The sequence below is a fragment of the Falco peregrinus genome, chromosome W, assembly GCF_023634155.1.
Source record: "Falco peregrinus isolate bFalPer1 chromosome W, bFalPer1.pri, whole genome shotgun sequence".
Classification (NCBI taxonomy): Eukaryota; Metazoa; Chordata; class Aves; order Falconiformes; family Falconidae; genus Falco; species Falco peregrinus.
In genome coordinates, this window is record NC_073743.1 from 21,165,911 (window position 1) to 21,185,691 (window position 19,781).

The 19,781-nt window shown below is 42.2% G+C and overlaps 1 protein-coding gene across 2 annotated transcripts; it reads right to left on the reverse strand.

The window, feature by feature from the left end:
* Positions 1 to 6,743: 6,743 nt before the first annotated feature.
* LOC129783001 (uncharacterized) lies at positions 6,744 to 13,255 on the reverse strand. Of its 2 annotated transcripts, none has more exons than XM_055792605.1 (2): positions 12,628 to 13,255; positions 6,744 to 8,821 (listed from the first exon to the last, which is right to left on the reverse strand). In XM_055792605.1, exon 2 carries the CDS (start codon positions 8,439 to 8,441, stop codon positions 7,146 to 7,148), a length of 1,296 nt encoding a protein of 431 aa, XP_055648580.1. In that variant the 5' UTR covers positions 8,442 to 8,821; positions 12,628 to 13,255; the 3' UTR covers positions 6,744 to 7,145. The 2 variants fall into 2 exon arrangements, with proteins under 2 accessions (XP_055648580.1, XP_055648581.1); XM_055792606.1 differs by lacking the exon at positions 12,628 to 13,255 and having other exon boundaries at positions 6,744 to 7,091; positions 7,140 to 9,615.
* Positions 13,256 to 19,781: the final 6,526 nt, after the last annotated feature.

Here is a 19,781-nt window from a genome sequence, read left to right on the forward strand (position 1 = left end):
TTTTTGTTTGGTTCGCGGTCGCGCTGCAGGTTTGAGGACAGCTGCCAGCACCTGGGTATGGTTTTGCATGGCTGTAGATACAGCAGAACTTACAGCAGAACTTACAGCATCAGAGACAAAGGTGGCTTGCTGGGCAGATGCGCTGTTTACCATTCGTTCCAGCATTTCCTCTATCGGAGCTGTTTGGGGAAGGGTGGACAGAATCGTCTTGGCCCTTGGATTAGCATTTTCAAAAGCTAGCATCCGGAGCATTTGTACTTTAAGGTCCTCTGTCATACTGTGGTTTTGGTCCAAGGCTTGCACTAGCCGGTTCACAAAACTATCAAATGGCTCCGTTGTTCCCTGTTTGACTGTCGTAAAAGAAGGGGCCTTACGTTCCGACGGGACAAGCATCAGGGCTTGTTTTGCAGTCAGGGCGCAAGCATTATGCATTTCCATGGAAAACGTTAATTGTACCTTAGGGTCAGCATAAATGTCACAACCTAACAGCATGTCCTCTTTAACATCACACAGGGGATGCCCCTGAGCCCTGGGCAGAATCAAAGTCTTATGCACTTGTCGTTCCCATTCCTTTTCAAAAAGCAAATACTGTGCCGGTGTAAGAAGCAATCTGGTTAGCGAAGTACAGTCACCAGGTATCATAATTTCAGAGTCAAACAAATAATTCAGCAAGTGTTTGACTGGTTCAGATTGTAATCCATATTGTGTAACGGCTTGTCGTAGCTGCTGCATAAACTTCCAATCAACAGGTTTCCACGCTGCGGCTGCTGAACTATCTGGTAAAGTGGTAGTCCGCACCGGACATGCAACAGCAGAAGCAGCTTGCCACTCTCCCTCCAATATAGCGTCTCTTATAATCCCAGACCAATGACTTTGGGGAGCGGCAGGGTGGAGGATAACGCCTTCCTGGGTCAGGACCTGAAGATCACGACCGGCAGTAGGCAGATGGCATTCGTTCAATTGCTGCTGCAAGCGGTTTAGGGTCCGGTCGGACGGTTTTGTTCGGGGACGGGGGATCAGGGCAGCTGCAGCTGGGATGGGTTCATTTTCTTTATCGGACTCTGCACTCTCATTCAGAGGCACGCTCGGACCCGCTCTAGTACCCTCATCCTCATCTAGCATGGGGGGCGGCTCTTGGTAGCTTTCAGGTCGGCATTGTGGACCACCCGTTGCGGCGGCACCCTCCGGAGACGGTGTCGGGTGTAATAGCTCTGTCGCAGATTTTTTAATAGGCACAACTATGCCTTTCGCAGACAGAGTGCCTTGACCAAATAATCGGGTAGACTCCGACTCGGTTTCCCGACCGAGGAGGTCTGAGGCAGCCATAGTAATTTTTTTCTCCGCAACCATTGATCGTAAATGGTTTATAACCTCCCGCCAGGTTGTTCCCAAGTCCTTGGCCGACTTGCTGCCGCTAAGGATCGCATCGCAAAGGGAATCCCCGATCTCTCCCCACTCAGTCACACTAAACATCAATTGCGGGTCTTTTAAGTGTCCTTTTTCATTCGCCCACCTACAGAGCTCATGGAGCTTCTTTGTGCTCACGCTAGCCTCTCGCTTAGCAAGAATATCAGTTAATAGCATGAGTGCCGCCTCCCTTTCCATTATCAAGGGAAAAACGGTCTTACCGGTGCAGGTCCGTGCAGGACGTCAATGCCGGATTCAGACGCCTTTACTCCTTACGGACGTCTTCCTGCTCGAACTCCTCTCTAGCGACTCTCAATTCGCAAAGCCCACCGTCAATATGCAAAGGCAGAGTTTTTCCAGATTTCCCGTGGTTTGGGCTCCAATTGTTGGGGAGAAGGGTTCAGCGGAGTCAAGAAATCGCTCAATATGAGTTATGCATCTTGCTCAACTTTATTAGTTTCTAACACTACTTATATAGACTCGATACACATGTATATTCGTAAAGCAAAAATATAATTGGTTATTAGCCTCTAAGCGCGCGTGGTTCTCACACCCCTAATTATCATGACTAAAATAAGCATTCTATCCATGTAGCTATTTGCGTTGCTATGCTTCAGCCTTGCGGTTTGCTACTCCCTATATTCCCATACCGCTCCCTATCTTTCTTGGCCTTGCACCTGCCTTCCCAACAGCTGTAGCTTGTTACAGCCACGGCCTGTTGGCACAACATAATTACTTGATCTCAGGATTCAAGAATAGCTCAAGGCTACCTTTCTTGTTAACTTCAGCACAGCAACTTCAGCACAATTCTAATTACAGGCCTATTCTAATACCAGGCCTGGATTGTGCAGATCTTTAGAGATTTTATGGCCACGCTTCTGCAGCCTTTCTTCTACACTCCTAAGCACACAGTCATTTATTGATAAAACCACAACTGATATGCATTCTTAATAAACACAGCAGAGTCCTATAGTTAAATGCTTTGCTCTATTTGCAAACCGCTCCTTATATTGTCTAAGAGATTCATGTCTCATGTAACTTACGTGGGAGGTCAGATTCTACTTTTAAGTTCTTTCCTGTGTTCTCTGCATTGATGGATAGTTTTCTTACTTAGCTTGGAAGTTGAAAAGGGAGTTTTCCCATGAGGCCCAAGTAGGAAACAGTATTAATCCACTTAAGAAAAGCCAATGTAAGAGAAAGAAAAGATGAACGGAGTTGTAACAGTGACAATTTATGGGACAGGCCCAAGCCTTTGTCCTTTCCCCCTTCAGAAGTGAGGCAATTAATAGTCACCTCTGAGTATTATATTTTTCTAACTGTGGCTGTGCATAAAGACAGCAAAAGAGGAAGCTGATTCCTTTTGGACTCCCACAGAATGGATCAGGTGTACATCCATTAACTGGACTTCCAATAGCAGAAAATCAATTAAGTTATTATGGAATATGACTTGGTCAAATTTTGACATTTTGTTAAGGAAAGTATACTATATTCAAGTTTGTAAGGAAAGGTCCTTGTTGATGAGACGGTTAAAAACACTTCAGCCTAGGTATCCACCACTGGGCACGTAGCAAACTAACAGAAACACACACAACTTTATATGTAAAAGCTTTAAAAACATGACAATTTTAAACTACACAATGAAGTAGCAAAAAAAATAATTGTCTGAACATGTTTCCAGGGTTTTTCCATCTTCTTTAGTTCAGAAGCAAGATATGGCACTAAAAAGGAAAAGCATTTAAAAGGTGTAATTAAAATTAAATTTTTAAAAATTAATTTATATTTATAGAAATCCATTTATATAAATTTTATAAAGAAATATATTTTATATATGAACTATTTTATATAAATATAAGATTTTTATATAAAATAGTTATATAAATACATTTTTTAAATTTATATAAAATAAATTTAATTTGCAAAAAAAAATTTTAAAATGTTCTGGTTTCAGCTGGGATGGAGTTAACTTTCTTCTTAGTAGTTAGTACAGTGCTGTGTTTTGGCTATGATGTGAGAACAATGCTGATTAACAGCACTGATGTTTTTAGTTGTTGTTGGGTAATGTTTATACTAAATCAAGGACTTTTCAGTTCCTTGGGCCCTGCCAGACAGAGGGATGTAGGGGCACAAGAGACTGGGAGGGGACACAGCCAGGTCAGCTGACCTGAACCAGCCAAAGAGGTATTCCATACCATGGGATGTCATGCTTAGTATATAAACTTGGAGGGTTAGCTGGGGGGGATCATTGCTCTGGGACTGGCTGGGCATCGGTCAGTGGGTGGTGAGCAGTTGTACTGTGCATCACTTGTTTTCCTTTCTCCCTTTCCCTTTGGATTTTATCCTTTTCCCCACCTTTTCATTACAACTGTTGTTATTATTATTATTGTTTTTGTTGTTCTTGCCTTTTTTATTCTGTTTAAATTATTAAATTGTTTTTATCTCACCTCTCGAGTTTTACATTCCTTCCCAATTCTCCTCCCCACCCCTCCATGTGTGTGTGGGGGGGGGAGGGGGGGGGTGGGGGGGGTAGTGAGCAAGCAGCTGCATGGTGCTTGGTTACCAGCTGGGGTTAAGCTATGACAAAAAATTAAAAAGCATTAAACTTAAGTGTACATGGTCTAGATTCTAGTTTTAAAAAATATGGACTGTCATTAGCTCACCAATCAACTAACACCAATGATCTTTGTAAACGCTGGCAGCTCTGATACATAAACAATTTTTAGGTAAGAGACACACAGAGTTTATGAGCAATGTGTAAGTTTACATGAAACCCGCCAAAAGAAAAGCCTGTAACTTTCATCAATGGATAACAGGACCAGCAAATGCTGCTGTGATGATTTGTGCTGGAAAACACTAAGATATTTGTTTTTAAAAGTACAAGTGTCTTGGCATTAAATTCACTGGCACTTTTAAATCCATACTATTAACTATGGAACAAAGTACAGAGTTATAAGGATTTGATCACTGCTACCTGTTCCGTGTAGTTATTATTTACATATGCAAATATAGTTTCAAAGTTGTAATAAAAATTAAGCTTCTACCATGGAGTGAACATATTACATCCAAATCACAAGTTTATTGTCAGTTTTACAGTATTGGTTGTCACTTCCTCAGGCATGGACTCAGTTAGGGGAGTCAAAGGAAGGGGTTAAAACCTTGTTTTTTCTTTAAGAAACAAGTTTATTATAGCACATTTATACATTCACAGAAAAATCTTGGACATGTAAAATCAGAAGACTCAAGCAGCAGAAGACATAAAATCCCAGAAGGCATTTTATTACATATTATGATTTTTTAGACAGTCATATATTTTAATGAGGCAAAAGTATAGAGTTTTGAGTGTCTGAAAGAATATTGTATATCTGATTGCTGCATTAATTGTGTTTTGGATAATGAAACAGAAATCCAAGTGATAAAGCAGCTATATTTTTGCCCCTCCGAAGTGACTCAAACTCTTGCTAGCAAAGTTGAAGGTGCAATACTGAAATGCATCTTTAGAGTCAGGGATGTGCTAGAATTCCAGGCATCCATATAACTGTTCTGTATTCCAAATGCCTTTTTCAAAGGAAAAGCAATACCAGAATAAGCAAGAAAATGGAGATCTATGTTCCAGCCGAAGGCAATTTCCTTATAATTTTAAAAGTGAAACATGAGATTTCAAAGTTGTGTGACTGAAGACAGAAAGAAATTAACCTGCTTCAGAAGGTATTTAAAAACACTTGGCCTTAATTTTCATGATCACACACAATCTATGTATTCAGTAAATGACAAAACTGTCTAAAGATAACACAATAGGAAGGATAATTTCCTTCCTCTACATAACCAAAGGCAATTCTCTTCACAATACTCTTTGCCTCAATTTTCACTAAAAATACAAGATGATACCTCCAAATTTCATAGAAGCCTTCTGAGGATAAAATTCATTCACGAGAAATGTTCTGACACTACAAAACTGAAGGCTATGTACCTTGTTTGCAATTACAATGAAAGGATGCAAAGGTCTTTTTTTTTTGCCAGGGGCTGTATCAATATTGTGTTGGCATGTCATGATGTCAGGCCATTTTTTTTGATTAGTCTTCTAAGACAAGAGAGAAGTGACTGAAATAGGAGTGTCTAAAGCGCCTTCAGCCATAAAAAAATAAATCCCTAACCAGTAGTATCTTGTCAGAGCACAACACAGGTCTCTTAGAGCCAGAATCCTCTCTGAACCTGCAAATTAGGTCCATTTACAGTACTCCAGTAAGAAAGAGCTGGTCTTGTTGGAAAGGTCACAGAAGGATCATAATACTTCCTTTTACTGCTTTGCAGAAATTTTCCAGAATATCTTGACTTAATGACTTAGTATGAATAATGCCTTGTCTTTCTAACCTGCTAGGCAAGTGCTAAAAAGTACAACCTATTCTAAATCAAAATGAAATAGGTAAAAGCAGCACTGTTTTAGAGCTATTTACTATTCCCTTGTATAGATCACTTCCTCTGCCCTGTTCTTATTCTGTATCTTCTTACAATCCAAAGATAAAATGAGCTATGCAAACTTCAAGGCTGCTCCATGTGTCAGAGCCTTCAGAAACAACAGAAATCTGCCCTGTGTCTGTGTCAGCAGGCATGGGATTGGAAAGATAAAATTGTCATAACCTCCATCCACTGGAAACTGGTTATTGGTTTAGTTAACACATCCTCTGGTGCCGCGATGAGAGACGGGACGCTGCTTGATGCAAACAAATGTCGATTTATTGTATACAATCACAAGTTTATATATGTTATCAGAGGCCGAGTGCTTTAAACAGATTGGTTCTTTAAACTACAAATTACATACCAGGCAATCCCTAATTGGTTAACGACAAACAAAGAACACTTTAAGTAAGTTTCTACAGTCATCAATTAGCACAGACTTGTTACTTCTCTTTTGGGCCATCTGTTCCTCATTCCCTTATCTTTTCTTAGCCTGACTCATCCTGTCGGTTGTTATCTATTCACATTCCTTGTCCTCCCGAGGTTTGTAGCCATCCTCCCAAGGTTTATGGCCGACAAGCTCCAGCACATCCCCGCTTATCAGCTGGACCGTACTGGGAGGCTTGCCTCTCAGGCCCTGTCCCACATCTCCCCCTACCTGTTGCACAAAAAGAACTTTCATCATAGAGTGTGTTATCCACTTTTGTAGACACTGCAACAAACAGGATAAAAAGAGTAACAAGAAGACAAAAACGGCTAAGGCATAAACAATCGTCTTCACTAAACTTCTTAACCATCCCAACAGCCAGACAAAGAGGGTCCTCCGTGAAGAGTCGGCCAAGTCACGACAATCACACCAATATGGCTACATGCCGTACTCACTTTATTAAACAAACAGGTCATATTTATAACTTAAACCAACTGCTCACCCAACTTTACACACAGGTGATTGGATAAAAGTCTCTGGCCACGTGGGCATCCGTGTTGCTGATTGGTGAGCATGCTGCAGGTGCCTGATCAGAGTGTGCCGATGAGAGTGTGTTGATTTCGCAGTTCCCAGGACTTGCTCTGCACCTGGCTTCTTGTTTGTGCATAGCTTGTTTTCTTTCTCTCACTGCTTGTTCCCAGGACAATTTATAGCTGCTCTGCAGCTTCAACTAACAGGCCTGGGTTGTCCAACCCAGACAATGGTAACATATGTCCTCGGTCCTTTAAAAATCCCTCTACATATCCCCCTTTTACTTTTTGGACAACCCATGTCTGTTTCACAATAGATGTTAAACCTTTCTTCAAACAAGAAAATAAACAGCTAAAAACATTACAACAATGACTATAACAAAGCATATTCCTTCCATCAATAACATCTTTAACCAACCTGTTATCCCCAATCCTCTCAACCATTCATCAAAGGGATTATCATCAGCAAGAATATGCTTCATGTTTCCCTGCAGTTGTGACAACTTCTTGTGGATAGATATGGAATGATCGGAAAGGTTCATACAACACATCCCTTCAAAATCCTCACAACCGTGTCCATGTGCTAATAACAAAAAAATTATTGCAGCTCTATTTTGTAATGTAGCATGCCTAACACTATCTACATCAAGCAATAATGAACTTAAAATCTGCGATGTAAGATTAAATTGTTTCTCTCCCCAGAACACTAACTTCCGTATATTCTTAGCATTTAATGCAGTCATTGTTCCTGGCATAAATATGGAGGCTAAGGCATTTGTTGTTACAGACCGCTGATTGACTCGGTCATTACATGTTTCATCAAAGGTGCGCAGGTCCCTCCGTGATCTATGAAATTGTGGAGTCATTTTTAATAAGTCTTTCATAAGTGGAGCAAACAAAGTCGAACGCCCTAAATAACATGGTCCACCGACAGGATACAAAGGAATCCCTGGCCATGCTCTGTCCCCACATATCAAAAAGACTCCCGGTGGCAACTGATAACCCCGTGATACCTCTATATGGAAACCCCCAGTTTTCAATTCACCCCAAATAGGTGAACCGGTTAGATTTTGAAACCCTGCATAAAACCCCCGTTCACCTTGACATGTTAGCCATAACTGCCACGGGTCACCAAACCAAATTACTCCAGTGTCATTCACGGGCTGAAGTGGTGATGACAAGTGGGTACAGTCTGCCATACCAGTTGCAGTAACATTAACATATTCAACAGGTACAACGCTAGCCAATAGGTCTAACTCCTGCAAAGGTAAATGATGTGGCTGATTTAAATTCTCAATAACTGTCTTCTGCCACGCTGCATTACGCATAGAAGGCCAAACATATTGCCCATTTGGACTCATACACGTACCATTCTGATTGGAAGTCAGATCCACTGTTTTAACATTCCAAAAACCATCAAAATTTGTTTCATTCTCTTGCAGGGGAATACCAATTAAACAAGTTCTAAAGGGGTTGTCTGCCTGTTGCAGACTCAAACAAAAGTCTGTTATTCCTGTGATATTTGCCCATGTCACCCATATGTTTGTCCTAGGCAAGATGTCAAAAATACTTTGGCCAACAGGTAAAAAATTCATCAAGACTGCAAACCAAGTCCACAACTCAAACATGTTTAGTCCTACAATTTCCACAATTTTTTTATTTATTTTTTTTTTTTTTTTACATTCCACCCCACAAATCTGTTCTTTCACAGATTCTGATGATGTATACTGTCTCCAGTTAGCATGGTATTACACTAGTCGTATGTTTTCTCTTGCTTCATGCCCGGTTACTAATCAAACACATACACTCTTTACACCATTTACATTTAAGCTTTGGCCTACAGAACTGTTTTACTCCACATAGCATACATTGGCATAATACCTGCAGGTTACATCCCTTACAACATAGACAGTTTATTCTGTCTGCTCGCTCTGAGTCTTCTCTTCTGTCTTCTGATCTTGACATACAGGTCGCACAAACTTGCTAGGGACTCATATAGGTCCTTTATCTGTGGAGATACAAAAATAACCTCTACCGATAAATAACACCGGATTAGGTCCTTCCCATACGCCTGAAGCCATATTTTTATACAAAACATTCAAACCAGGAACTGTAGTTGTTTGGTTCCCTCGTGCTGTTTGGTGATATATAACAACAGGTGGTCCCTCTCTATCCTCCATAAGGGAGAGATAGTTTAAGGTAAACAACACCTTAGTCAACCATTTATTTACGTCTATGTCCTGCCATACTTTCTGTCTCTGAAGATAATCCTTCAGGGTACGGTTTTCCCTTTCAACAACTGCTTGCCCCGTTGGGGAGTGAGGAATCCCTTTAAGGTGTTTAATTCCCCAAGTTGTCATAAACCTAGCGACTCGTTGACTACTATACGCTGGACCATTGTCTGTCTTTATTTCTACAGGTAGTCCCATGACAGCAAAACAAGACATTAAGCATCTCTCCACATGTAATGCCTGTTCACCGGTTTGTGCAGTGGCCCATATAAAATGAGAATAGGTGTCAATTGTGACATGCACATACTTAAGCTTCCTAAAGTCAGGTACATGTGTTACATCCATTTGCCAAACCTGAAGTGCCTTCAGACCTTTTGGGTTAGTGCCCACCCCTAAACCAGGTCCATGATGACTACATTGAGGACAGGAGCGGACAATACCCTTTGCATCTGCTATGGGTATTTGATACTGTCGATGTAAAGACTTTGCATTCTGATGAAACATCTCATGGCTCTTACGAGCTTCTTCAAACTTATTTGTTGGAGGAGTTATTGCCAGACAGCTGACTGCTTCATCAGTTCTAGCATTACCTTCGCCCAATACAATGGTCCACTGATGACTTCTAATATGCATAACACAAAACTCATGTTTTCTCTGTCGAAGAGTTCTACGCAGTTCTATAAACATTTCACCAAGATGTTGGTTCTTTGTCTCTCTCAACAAGGCATCTTCAATGTGCTGTACTACACCAACTACGTACAATGAGTCTGATACTATGTTTACAGGTGTGTCGTTCCAGCTTCCCCATGCCCAACACAGTGCTTTCAGTTCCAAGGTTTGAAGGTTGTCCCGTGGTTCACCGGTGATCATGTGTTTCTGCCACTGATTATCAGATTGCCAAACACACGCAGCCTTCTTCATCTTTCGTCCTGCATCTGTGAACACCGTTGGCCCTTCAGCTGGTCTTTTGAGCATAATGGTCTCGCAGTCCACTGGTAATGTTCTAATATCTTCCAGAGAGGTCCTTTTGGCTGGTTGTTGTGTACGACACCTGTATAACCCATCAAGGCTTCCTGTATGGCTGTTGAATGTCTCAGGAGCTACTCATAAATCCTCACCACGGACTGGAAGAATGAGATCTGCTGGTTCAGTCCCATCACTTTCAACAATCCTGTCTCTTCCTTTTCTCACCAAGGTCGCTACTGCTTCAGGGCGACTTAAAATATGATGTCTGGGTTGCAATGGCAAAAACAACCACTCTAAAACAATCGCCGTATTTCCCCCCTTTTTTTTTTTGCCATTGTAAAATAAGGGCAAAAGGTGAAGTGGCAACATTACAAACCAAAAAAGACAACGGATGATTTGCCATTCGGCGACCACACCAGCCAGTCTGAATCTTGTGGGACACAACTTCTAGGGCAGCCCGCTGTTCTGGTGAACAAATTCGAGGAATGTTGGCTTTGGTGCCATGCAACCAGGATCGGAACGGTTGCAAATCATCATTAGTGAGGCTCTTTGCATGTCATCAGGGTGTAAGGGAATCGTGAAGGAACAGTCTTTCAAGTCTATCACAACAATTTTGCCAATTATGAGGGATCATCTTAAAAGGTGGAAGAGCAGGTTGCAACACTCCTATCACTAAAATCTGATCATTAACCTTCCATAAATCATCTCCCAGTTATGTGCATCAAGATTATTAATCAGTACTGGACAAGCTAACGAGCTGGTCACCTGCCAATCACCCTCCAAAATAGCATCACGAATAACACCAGACCAATGCTGTAGAATTGGATCTTTTCTCGAGTTCAGCATCGGTGGGGTCGTTGGCTTCGGTGCCATGCAACCAGGATCGGAACGGTTGCAAATCATCATTAGTGAGGCCAACTATATTACAAACCCACTGTAGGTCTCCTAAAAGCCTTTAAACATCATGCAGATTAGTTATTTGTGTAGTAAGAGTTACCTTCTGAGGACGGATTTGAGCATCCGAGATGAGCCAGCCCAAATATTTCCATGGGGCCGAACGCTGAACCTTCTCAAGCGCCACAACCAAACCACATGATAGAAGGTGGTCAACAAGCCATTTCATTTGATCATCTGAAATCCCTTGTTCAGCGGCCAATAATGTATCATCCATATAATGATAGATCAGGACGTGAGGCCAACGCTGTCGTACCGGAACAAGTGCCCAATCTACAAAAGTCTGACACATCGTAGGAGAGTTCTTCATTCCTTGTGGTAAGACAACCCATTCATACCGTTTGGCCGGAGTGGCACAATTTATTGATGGCAGAGTGAATGCAAATCTTTGCGTGTCGTCAGGATGTAAGGGAATCATGAAGAAACAGTCTTTCAAGTCTATCACGACAATTTGCCACTTCTGAGGGATCATTGTAGGAGTTGGAAGACCAGATTGCAACACTCCCTTTGCTAAAATCTGATCATTAACCTTCCATAAATCATGTCCCAGTTATGTGAATCAAGATCATCAACCACTACTGGACAAGCTAATGAGCTAGTCACCGGCCAGTCACCTTCCAAAATAGCATCCCAAACACCACCAGACCAACGCTGTAGAATTGGATCTTTTCCTGAGTTCAGCGTCGGAGGGGTAGTTGGGCTAACTGGAGGAATTACAGGTATTGAAGTAGTAGGCAGGTTCATTTCAACTCGCTTTTTCAGTTTTCTTTATCTATTACCTCCTGCAAGGATTTCTCTGTATTGTTATCACAAGGCTTCTCCCTGCCTTCCTCCTCAAATTTGTCAGATGATGTTTCAGGAAGAGGCGCTTTTGCCCTCCTTGACTTGACCTACGAGCTGTCACCACCCTCGTTTTGGTCTTGCTCCACCCATAGCTCCAATTGGTGCAGCATGACTCGCTGCTCCGCCTTCCTGGGGAGGCTCAGCAGCCTCTTCCGGGTTCGGCTCAGTTACAACAGACCCCCTGAGGAGTAACTTCCGGTTTGTCTGCTGTCTTATCTAAAAACTCCTGCACTGTTGAACACGCAGGGGCTGACATACCCTTCGTAGGACGAGTATGCCCAACTCCGAAAAACATAGCCAAGAGAGAAGGCTTAGGTGAATCACCCTTCTGCTCTATCGGCTTTTCTACCACATCTCCTACCAAAGCTTCTATAGCTGCCGCCGCTACTTTTTTTTCCGCCTTCATAGTTTCCAGAGTGTTAACTATAGACCGCCATGTAGCTCCTAACGCTTTAGCTTCTTTTCCTTCTTTACCTCCCTCAATCATAGTATCCCAGAGGCAATTTCCCATTTCTCTCCATTCCGTAATACTAAACAATAACGCGGGCTCGGGGATCTTATTCTTTTTTTCGTGCCCAGTGAACTAACGTCTCCACTTCCATTTTTTTAACGCACTCCCCTCTCTTAAAGAGAATGCTAGTTAACAGTTTAATTGCTGGGTCTAATTCCATCGCGGTCTTCCTCAGAGCTCCCCCCTCTCACAGAAAGGATATCAACGGAGAGCCCCGCTGCACTCTTCGCGGTCTTCTTTAGTGCCCCCCCCCTCACAGGGAGGAAATCAGCAGGGAGCCCTGCCGCGATTTACTCTATGCGGTCTTACCTCCAGCGGGGGTGCGATCTGCAGCTCTACACTGAACTCTGGACTCCACTTTTCGCCTTCCAGGTTCCGCCCGCCTCCGACCTCCAGCTCCCTAATCAGACAACTTCCCTTTGGGTCTGATGCACGGAGACTTCCGCATTTAAGCGAACAGCATTTAAGCTAAACCGCATTTAAGTGAACCACATTTAAGCAAATAAATGGGTCCCTGTTCGGGCGCCAGATGAAGAGTGTCCTCCGTGGAGAGTCGGCCAAGTCACGACAATCACACCAATATGGCTACATACCGTGCTCACTTTATTAAACAAACAGGTCATATTTATAACTTAAACCAACTGCTCACCCAACTTTACACACAGGTGATTGGATAAAAGTCTCTGGCCACGTGGGCATCCGTGTTGCTGATTGGTGAGCATGCTGCAGGTGCCAGATCAGAGTGTGCCGATGAGAGTGTGTTGATTTCGCGGTTCCCAGGACTTGCTCTGCACCTGGCTTCTTGTTTGTGCATAGCTTGTTTTCTTTCTCCCACTGCTTGTTCCCAGGACAATTTAAAGTTGCTCTGCAGCTTCAACTAACAGGTCTGGGTTGTCCAACCCGGATAATGGTAACATATGTCCTCGGTCCTTTAAAAATCCCTCTACAGACTGGGAGATTCAAGCGGTGGCAGATTAGTCTCCTTCGGCTCTCAGCTCTTTAGCCGCACTACTGTTACACGCGACTTATCCCTGTCCCTTCTTTTGGCTTTTGGGAACAAGGATCCCGAGAATGTCATAGCAGTAGCAGAGTCTTTTGCTCTAGCGCCTTCAGCTTCTGCCGACAGGGCAGCAAAAGCAGATGTGGTAGTCTGTCGTTCTGCTTTCATCTCTTTCAGATTCTCTAGGATCAGCCTCCACACTGTGGAGAGCTTCCCACTGTCTTTAGAGCCTGAACTAATGTCCTCCCACAGTGCTGTGCCAATCTTTTCCCAAGTGTCTAGTTCAAAGGCTGCACTCACTTGAGGTGATTAGTCCTCGCTGCCGAGCCCATGACAGCAACCTCTTCAGGCTTCCCTCATCATAAGATAACCCTCTCTTAGAGAGGATATGTTGGAGGAGCTTAACCACTGCTGCTTCTTCTTTGCTTAGTGTGGACCCCATCTCCTCCCCGGCTGCTCACCTGATCAGGGCAAGATTCCAATGGTTGTGCATGCGCGCCTTCCCAGGCACCGGGGCAGTGCCTGCTACGGCCGGCTTCTTCTGCCCCCTCTGAGCCGCCTCTTCGCTCCTGGAATCAAGGACGAGAGGGTCCCTGTTCAGGCGCCACTTGTTGACGCAGAAGGTTCGGACACAACTTATACGACCAATGTGATCAAGTTAGTGCCACTTTATTAATAGACTTACAGCAATTTATACTCCTAGCAAAAGATACACACACTGTTCAGGCTTTGTTATGCAAAAGGTGATAGGCTAAAACTACTTGTTCACACACTTCCATCCCCCCTATGATTGGTCCTGGTGTGGTGTCCATGCACTGCTCCCCCCTTACCCAGACATCCTGTTTTTCCTCATCTTTCAGTCCAACTCTCTTATCTTCTTGCCACGTACACAGTTTCTTCATCCCTCTGACCTTGCATATGTCCTTCACAACAGCTGCAGCTTGTTACAGCCATGGCCTGTTATTACAATAAATTACTCAGTCTGGATATGCTCATTTTCTTCCAGCCACTCCACAGAGAAGTATATCTCCAGGCTTTTACCAAGGGTCAGATTCATCTCACCTAAATGTAGATGTTTAATTGTTAAACTTCTAAAGTCATAGATAGGCAACATATAGGCTTTTTCTCCAGTCAATGAAGAGTAATAAAGTATCGATGATGCTGTGTATAACAGATGTGAGCTTGAGTTGCACTCACTCACTTGTGTTGCAATTCATACCATCCTGAGAATGGATGTCTAAAAATCACTTTCCCTGGAAAAAGCCATGGTACTCCACTGACTCTGAAGAAAGCCATGGAATGTCTATCTGTTAGATACCCAAATTGGACAAATTAATCCATCATTCAATTTCCAAAATCCCACTAATACTTAAAAGCCTTAGATATTTATATGTTTTATGCTTAATCTTATTTAAACTAGGGCTCTTAAAACCTGGGTTTCATGCTATTTGCTTACTTCATGCTAGTGCAAGATTCGCCCTACTGTGCAGTCTTCTGTGATCTTAAATCTAATCTCTAATACTCTGAGGGAAAACTGGGCTCCTGAGAAAAGATGATTAATTTTATTTATTTTTTGATTATTTTTTTTTCCTTTAACATATGATGACCTTCTCTAACTGCCAGGAATCCTCAAGCATGTGTTGACCTGTAACTAGTCATTTATTCCAGGGAAAGTGTGTAATAGCTTGACTCTCCACTTTATATTGGCTGACATACATGTTTTTTCCTAATGTTTCTACTCACAGCAAACTGGACTTTTCACCATATGACAATGACCTCAGAAGGTAACAGCATAATCTGCTACATAAACAATATGTTTTCAAGATAAACATAATGGTGGATCAAAGACTGATGAGCTTTTCCAAAAAGAGGCATGTTAGCTTCATATGTTATGCAATCATCCTGAGCTTGTTGCCTTGCTGATTTTCTTTCCCTTGAATATTAGTTTTCATCTGTATTTTATATATTCATTTAAAAACACCCTATATTTACTCCAGCAGAGGTTAAATATCTCAAAGATTAATTAAAGTGCACAATCATTCCTATTTCTATATAATTACATTGCCTTCCATGCTGCAGTATTGGTCTCAACTCCTCAGTTCCCCTTGATCAAAACTCCTGAGCTAGTTCAAGCTCCAGGAATTCAGCCTACATAGAGCTCAAACTAAACAGACTCTGGTACCATGGAGATCAGGCACTTTCCCAAAAGGTGATAATGAATGGCACCAGATGGCTGACCAAAGACAAAACAAATGCTGCTGGTATGTGCCAAAAAAAAAGAAGACAAAAAGATTGGCATCAAAGGAAAATAGTAAAACCATCAGTAGCTCTTGTGTCTGCTTTAAAGTTATGCTTTAGCTCAGCCACAAATTGTTGGACACCATACAGGCATAACTAGGTGAATTTGAAAGACTTGTGAAGTGCAAGAGGTCAGGCAGCTAGATCATTCCTTCCCAGCCTGAAACCCCAGAGCCTGCAAGCCCCAACCCACCCCTTAGTGTCAGCTCTAATAAGCACTTTCTTGCAGACCCTCATCTGGATCAGCTGTTTCATCTGCTTTAGAAAGATATTTTAGCCCCATAATACAGAGTTAATTATTGAGGTTTCATGTAATGTCTATATCATCATGACTCAATAAAATAAACTTTCATTATCTTTGCAGACTCCAAGGATCTCCTACTCTTTTGTTGGCAAGGTACCTTGAACGTCAAAATGAGCAGCTCCATGAACAATGGAGGCAGCAAGGCTCAGTTTCCAGGCTGCACAGGCTCCCGTAAAGGCAGAAAATCTCTTTTCCCTCCAGGGACAAGCAGCACTAACTTTCCTTCATCAGCCACTCTGGGAATGGGAGTCCTACACCAAATTACAATAGGGCAGGTACTCCTCACAGCAGCAGGACACAACTCCTGCTTACCTTCCATGCTGTGCCGGGGAGTTGGCTTCCCTTCCAGGACAGGCCACAGACCCCAGGGGAGTCAGAGCATATGGGAGGTCAGGGGAGCAGTGAGGGCAAAGGGAGATCCCAAAGTCCTATTGACATCCCTTTCTCAAAGTTCCTTGAAACAAGTCTTCCTGGGGAGCTGTGAGGCTGCCACTGCAAACCTGAATTCAGCATCCTTGGTGCAGCACAACACAGCACTGTCTGTATAGGAAGTCTCAGCCCAGGCCATCATTTCTGTGAGGCTCTCCCTAGGCTGGAGATGTCCACTTGGTCTGTGGCTCCAAATGCTACAAGGATGGAGAGAGGCTTAGCCAAAGATAGAGAGGCCGGACAGTCATGGTTTACACAGGAATGCAGCAAAATGCAAGGTGAGGGTGCTGCCTTGCAGGTGGAACAAGTCAGAAATGGAGGTGAAGGAGGACAGTATGCAGGAGCTCTGGAGCTAGGCTGTGGGGACAGGGTCAGGTTTCAGTGGGCAGTGTGTAGCCCAGCACACAGCTGAGAAGAGAAAACATGTGACTTGAGCTACCTCAGTGCTCTGCTTGACTGGGATTTCAGCGGGGGAGAGAGGAGGAATTATCTGGTGACAAGGCAATACCACTATTACAACAAACCAGATTGCTGGGAATATTATCCTTAGATTCACTCTAAATACTCCACCTACGTCATTCAGAAAAGGCATAAAAAATGGTCTAAGCTCACTCTCAGCGTAACTATAGGTGAATTTACTGCATTCTGTGGCATTTCTGCAAAGGCAAATTATCTCCATTCCTACTTTTAAAGTTCAAAAAATAAATAGAGCATCTGTGGATTTGGGGGAATTTATTATCCCACAAAATAACTGATGTGACCATACTTAAATATTCTGAATTAGATACATAACTGCAGATCCCTGTGCTGATTTGACAATTAAATTCTTCAAAGGGCAAGACAAGGCCACAGATGGCACAAGCCATTGCATATTTCACAGATTATCTTAATCCTTCAATTCAGATTAAAGAGTTTTAGTAAAGTCAGTGGATTTCTAAAAGGAAAGGCAAATTAGTACAGTATTCCTTCTGTGATTATAGGTTTTTAAATTTTCAGCATAGCAGCATTCCATGTACATTGGCTGCCACCTTAAACAAAGGAGACTGAATTTTCAAGACAAAGCTACCCTAAAAATTCATATGTACAATAGGCCTGTTCATTTAAATTAGTCAGTTTAAAATCTCATTAAAATATCATTAGACCTCAGAATCAAAGGTGCCAAAAAATTGAATTTCCACAGCTGTAAACAGTAAATACCTGAAATGGGGAGAGTAAGAATGCATGAAACTTCCAGTAGAGTATGTTTTTCATTAATGTACACAAATCAAATGTTTTGTGAATGATTTAAGTGGATGAAACGTCAGGAATGAAGAAATATAATCCAGTAAAGCATTCATACCCTGAGGCAGAAGTCGCTTTAGTTTTTTTGTCATAGCACAGCGTTTTGTTGTGTATGTGTGTGTTTATGGAATGAGGTAGGGGACACTTGAAACAAGGAGTTGAGCAAAATTCTAGAAGGTCTTTGTAGATATTTCTGGTGCTAAAGAGCAGGTCTCTGTTTAGGGTTACAAACCATACACCAAAGTGCCTTGAAAAAGTTCTACTTTCCCTCACATAGATTTTCACTTTCTCTTCTAACCACCAAACTATTCTCCTGCCTTTTCCTGTATGCAAATATAATGCAGATTGCAGACAATTTGTTCTGAGGCAAAGGATTTAGCAACTGAGAGCTGTAGTGTTTCAGGACTGGGAGTTATTCCTAGATCCAGTCTTGTCCTTTCCAAACAGGTAGTCCAGTAAGAATACAAACACCCTTAATATTTTTTTAACCCACTGTAAGATCAGACTTTATTAAACAGAGAAAAAATTCCTCTGTGAACAACCTACCACCCACTGGCTGTGCTTTGCAGAGTTCAGGCATTTGCTAGAAAGCACTATCTTCAGAATACCTGCTTTTAATTAAATCATTACTTCCTAGCTTTGTCCACAACAAACACAGAAGAACGAAAAGAACCACATGCCCAGCTTTTTTGACAAAACTCCCACACACTGATAATTAGAAGCACACAAACCCATACACAGGCTAGGAGACCCTGAGCAGCTGTCATGCTTCATGCTGTCTGTCAGCATCCTCCACTTTCAATTCTGCCACAGAATTGCCTGGAACAGTAAAAAGGGCAGGAGAAGATTAACATAAACAATCTAGAATCTTGTCTGAAAATAATGATGCTATTTTTTTTTAATAACTTTCCATTTAAATTTAATAGGGAAAGTTCTTTCAAAATGTGTTAGCTTTAGCAGGTGTAATTCCAAAGCTCTCAAACCTCATGTAAATGTCCAGGACTTTTCCATACCTTGTTGAGTGCTTCATCTCATTAACTTTGGAAAAGAGCTGCATGGGTGTTTCAGTAGACTTCCTGGTTATTTCTGGTCTGGGAGTGCTTACAAGAATATATTACTATGCTGCTGTTTTGTATATAATCGTCATTTAGCTAGACTAAGAAATATTTACAGAAATCCCAGATTTTTAATTTCACAAATCTTACAGCTGGAATGGACATATGCGGCAAATGAAGAGACGGGATGCAGCTTGATGCAAGCAAATGTCAATTTATTGTACAGAAGCACGAGTTTATATACACTTTCAAAAGCTGCGCGTTTTAAACAGATTGGTTCTTGAAGCTAAGCATTGCATACTAGGCAATCCCCGATTGGTGGTTAACTACCATCAATTAACAGCAAGGTGTTACCTTTCCTTGGCGCCATCCTTGGCGCCATCCGTCTCCCACTCCCCTGTGCTCTGCAAACATGTCTCATCATGTTAATTGTTGTCTAGACAAGCTCGAGCACATTCCCCTCAGCTAAATGATTGCCATGCACGGTCCTAGTTTCCAGCCCACTCCTGCATCTCCCCCTTCCTGTTGCACAAAAGGAACCTTTGAAACCGAACGAGTAAAACCAAGGTATAAGTAATAGAACAAATAAAAAACCAACTGAGACATATTATTAATGTCAAAATAACCCACTGTCTTTGTTCCGTACAATTTTACAATTTCCCCTTTTTGTTTTTGAACAGCTAGTACCAGGTTTACCATGTTCTGCAAGGCCCTTGCAAACGTGACAGCAACCAAGGTAATAGCAAACAAACAATACTGCCAATTGAGTGAATGGATGCCAAAAAGGCTGAAATTTTCTCAGATTTTGATAACATGTTGCTGCAATGGGGCGCCTAAAATCCATTCAGCACATACCATCCAAATCCTCACAGCCATGTCCTTGAACCAACTACAAAAAGCAGTGGCAATTTTGACTCACATTCTTAACTGCCTACCAAACAAGGTGATTTAACTCTTTAATGCTTTCCCTGCTGTTACTCTGGATAAGAGAAGAACCGCTGCGATACATTCCCATCATAGCCTCCATAGCATCTACAGAAAGACAATTATCGACATTCAAAGTGTAAACAATATCAGCTTCTTTTGGATTAACATT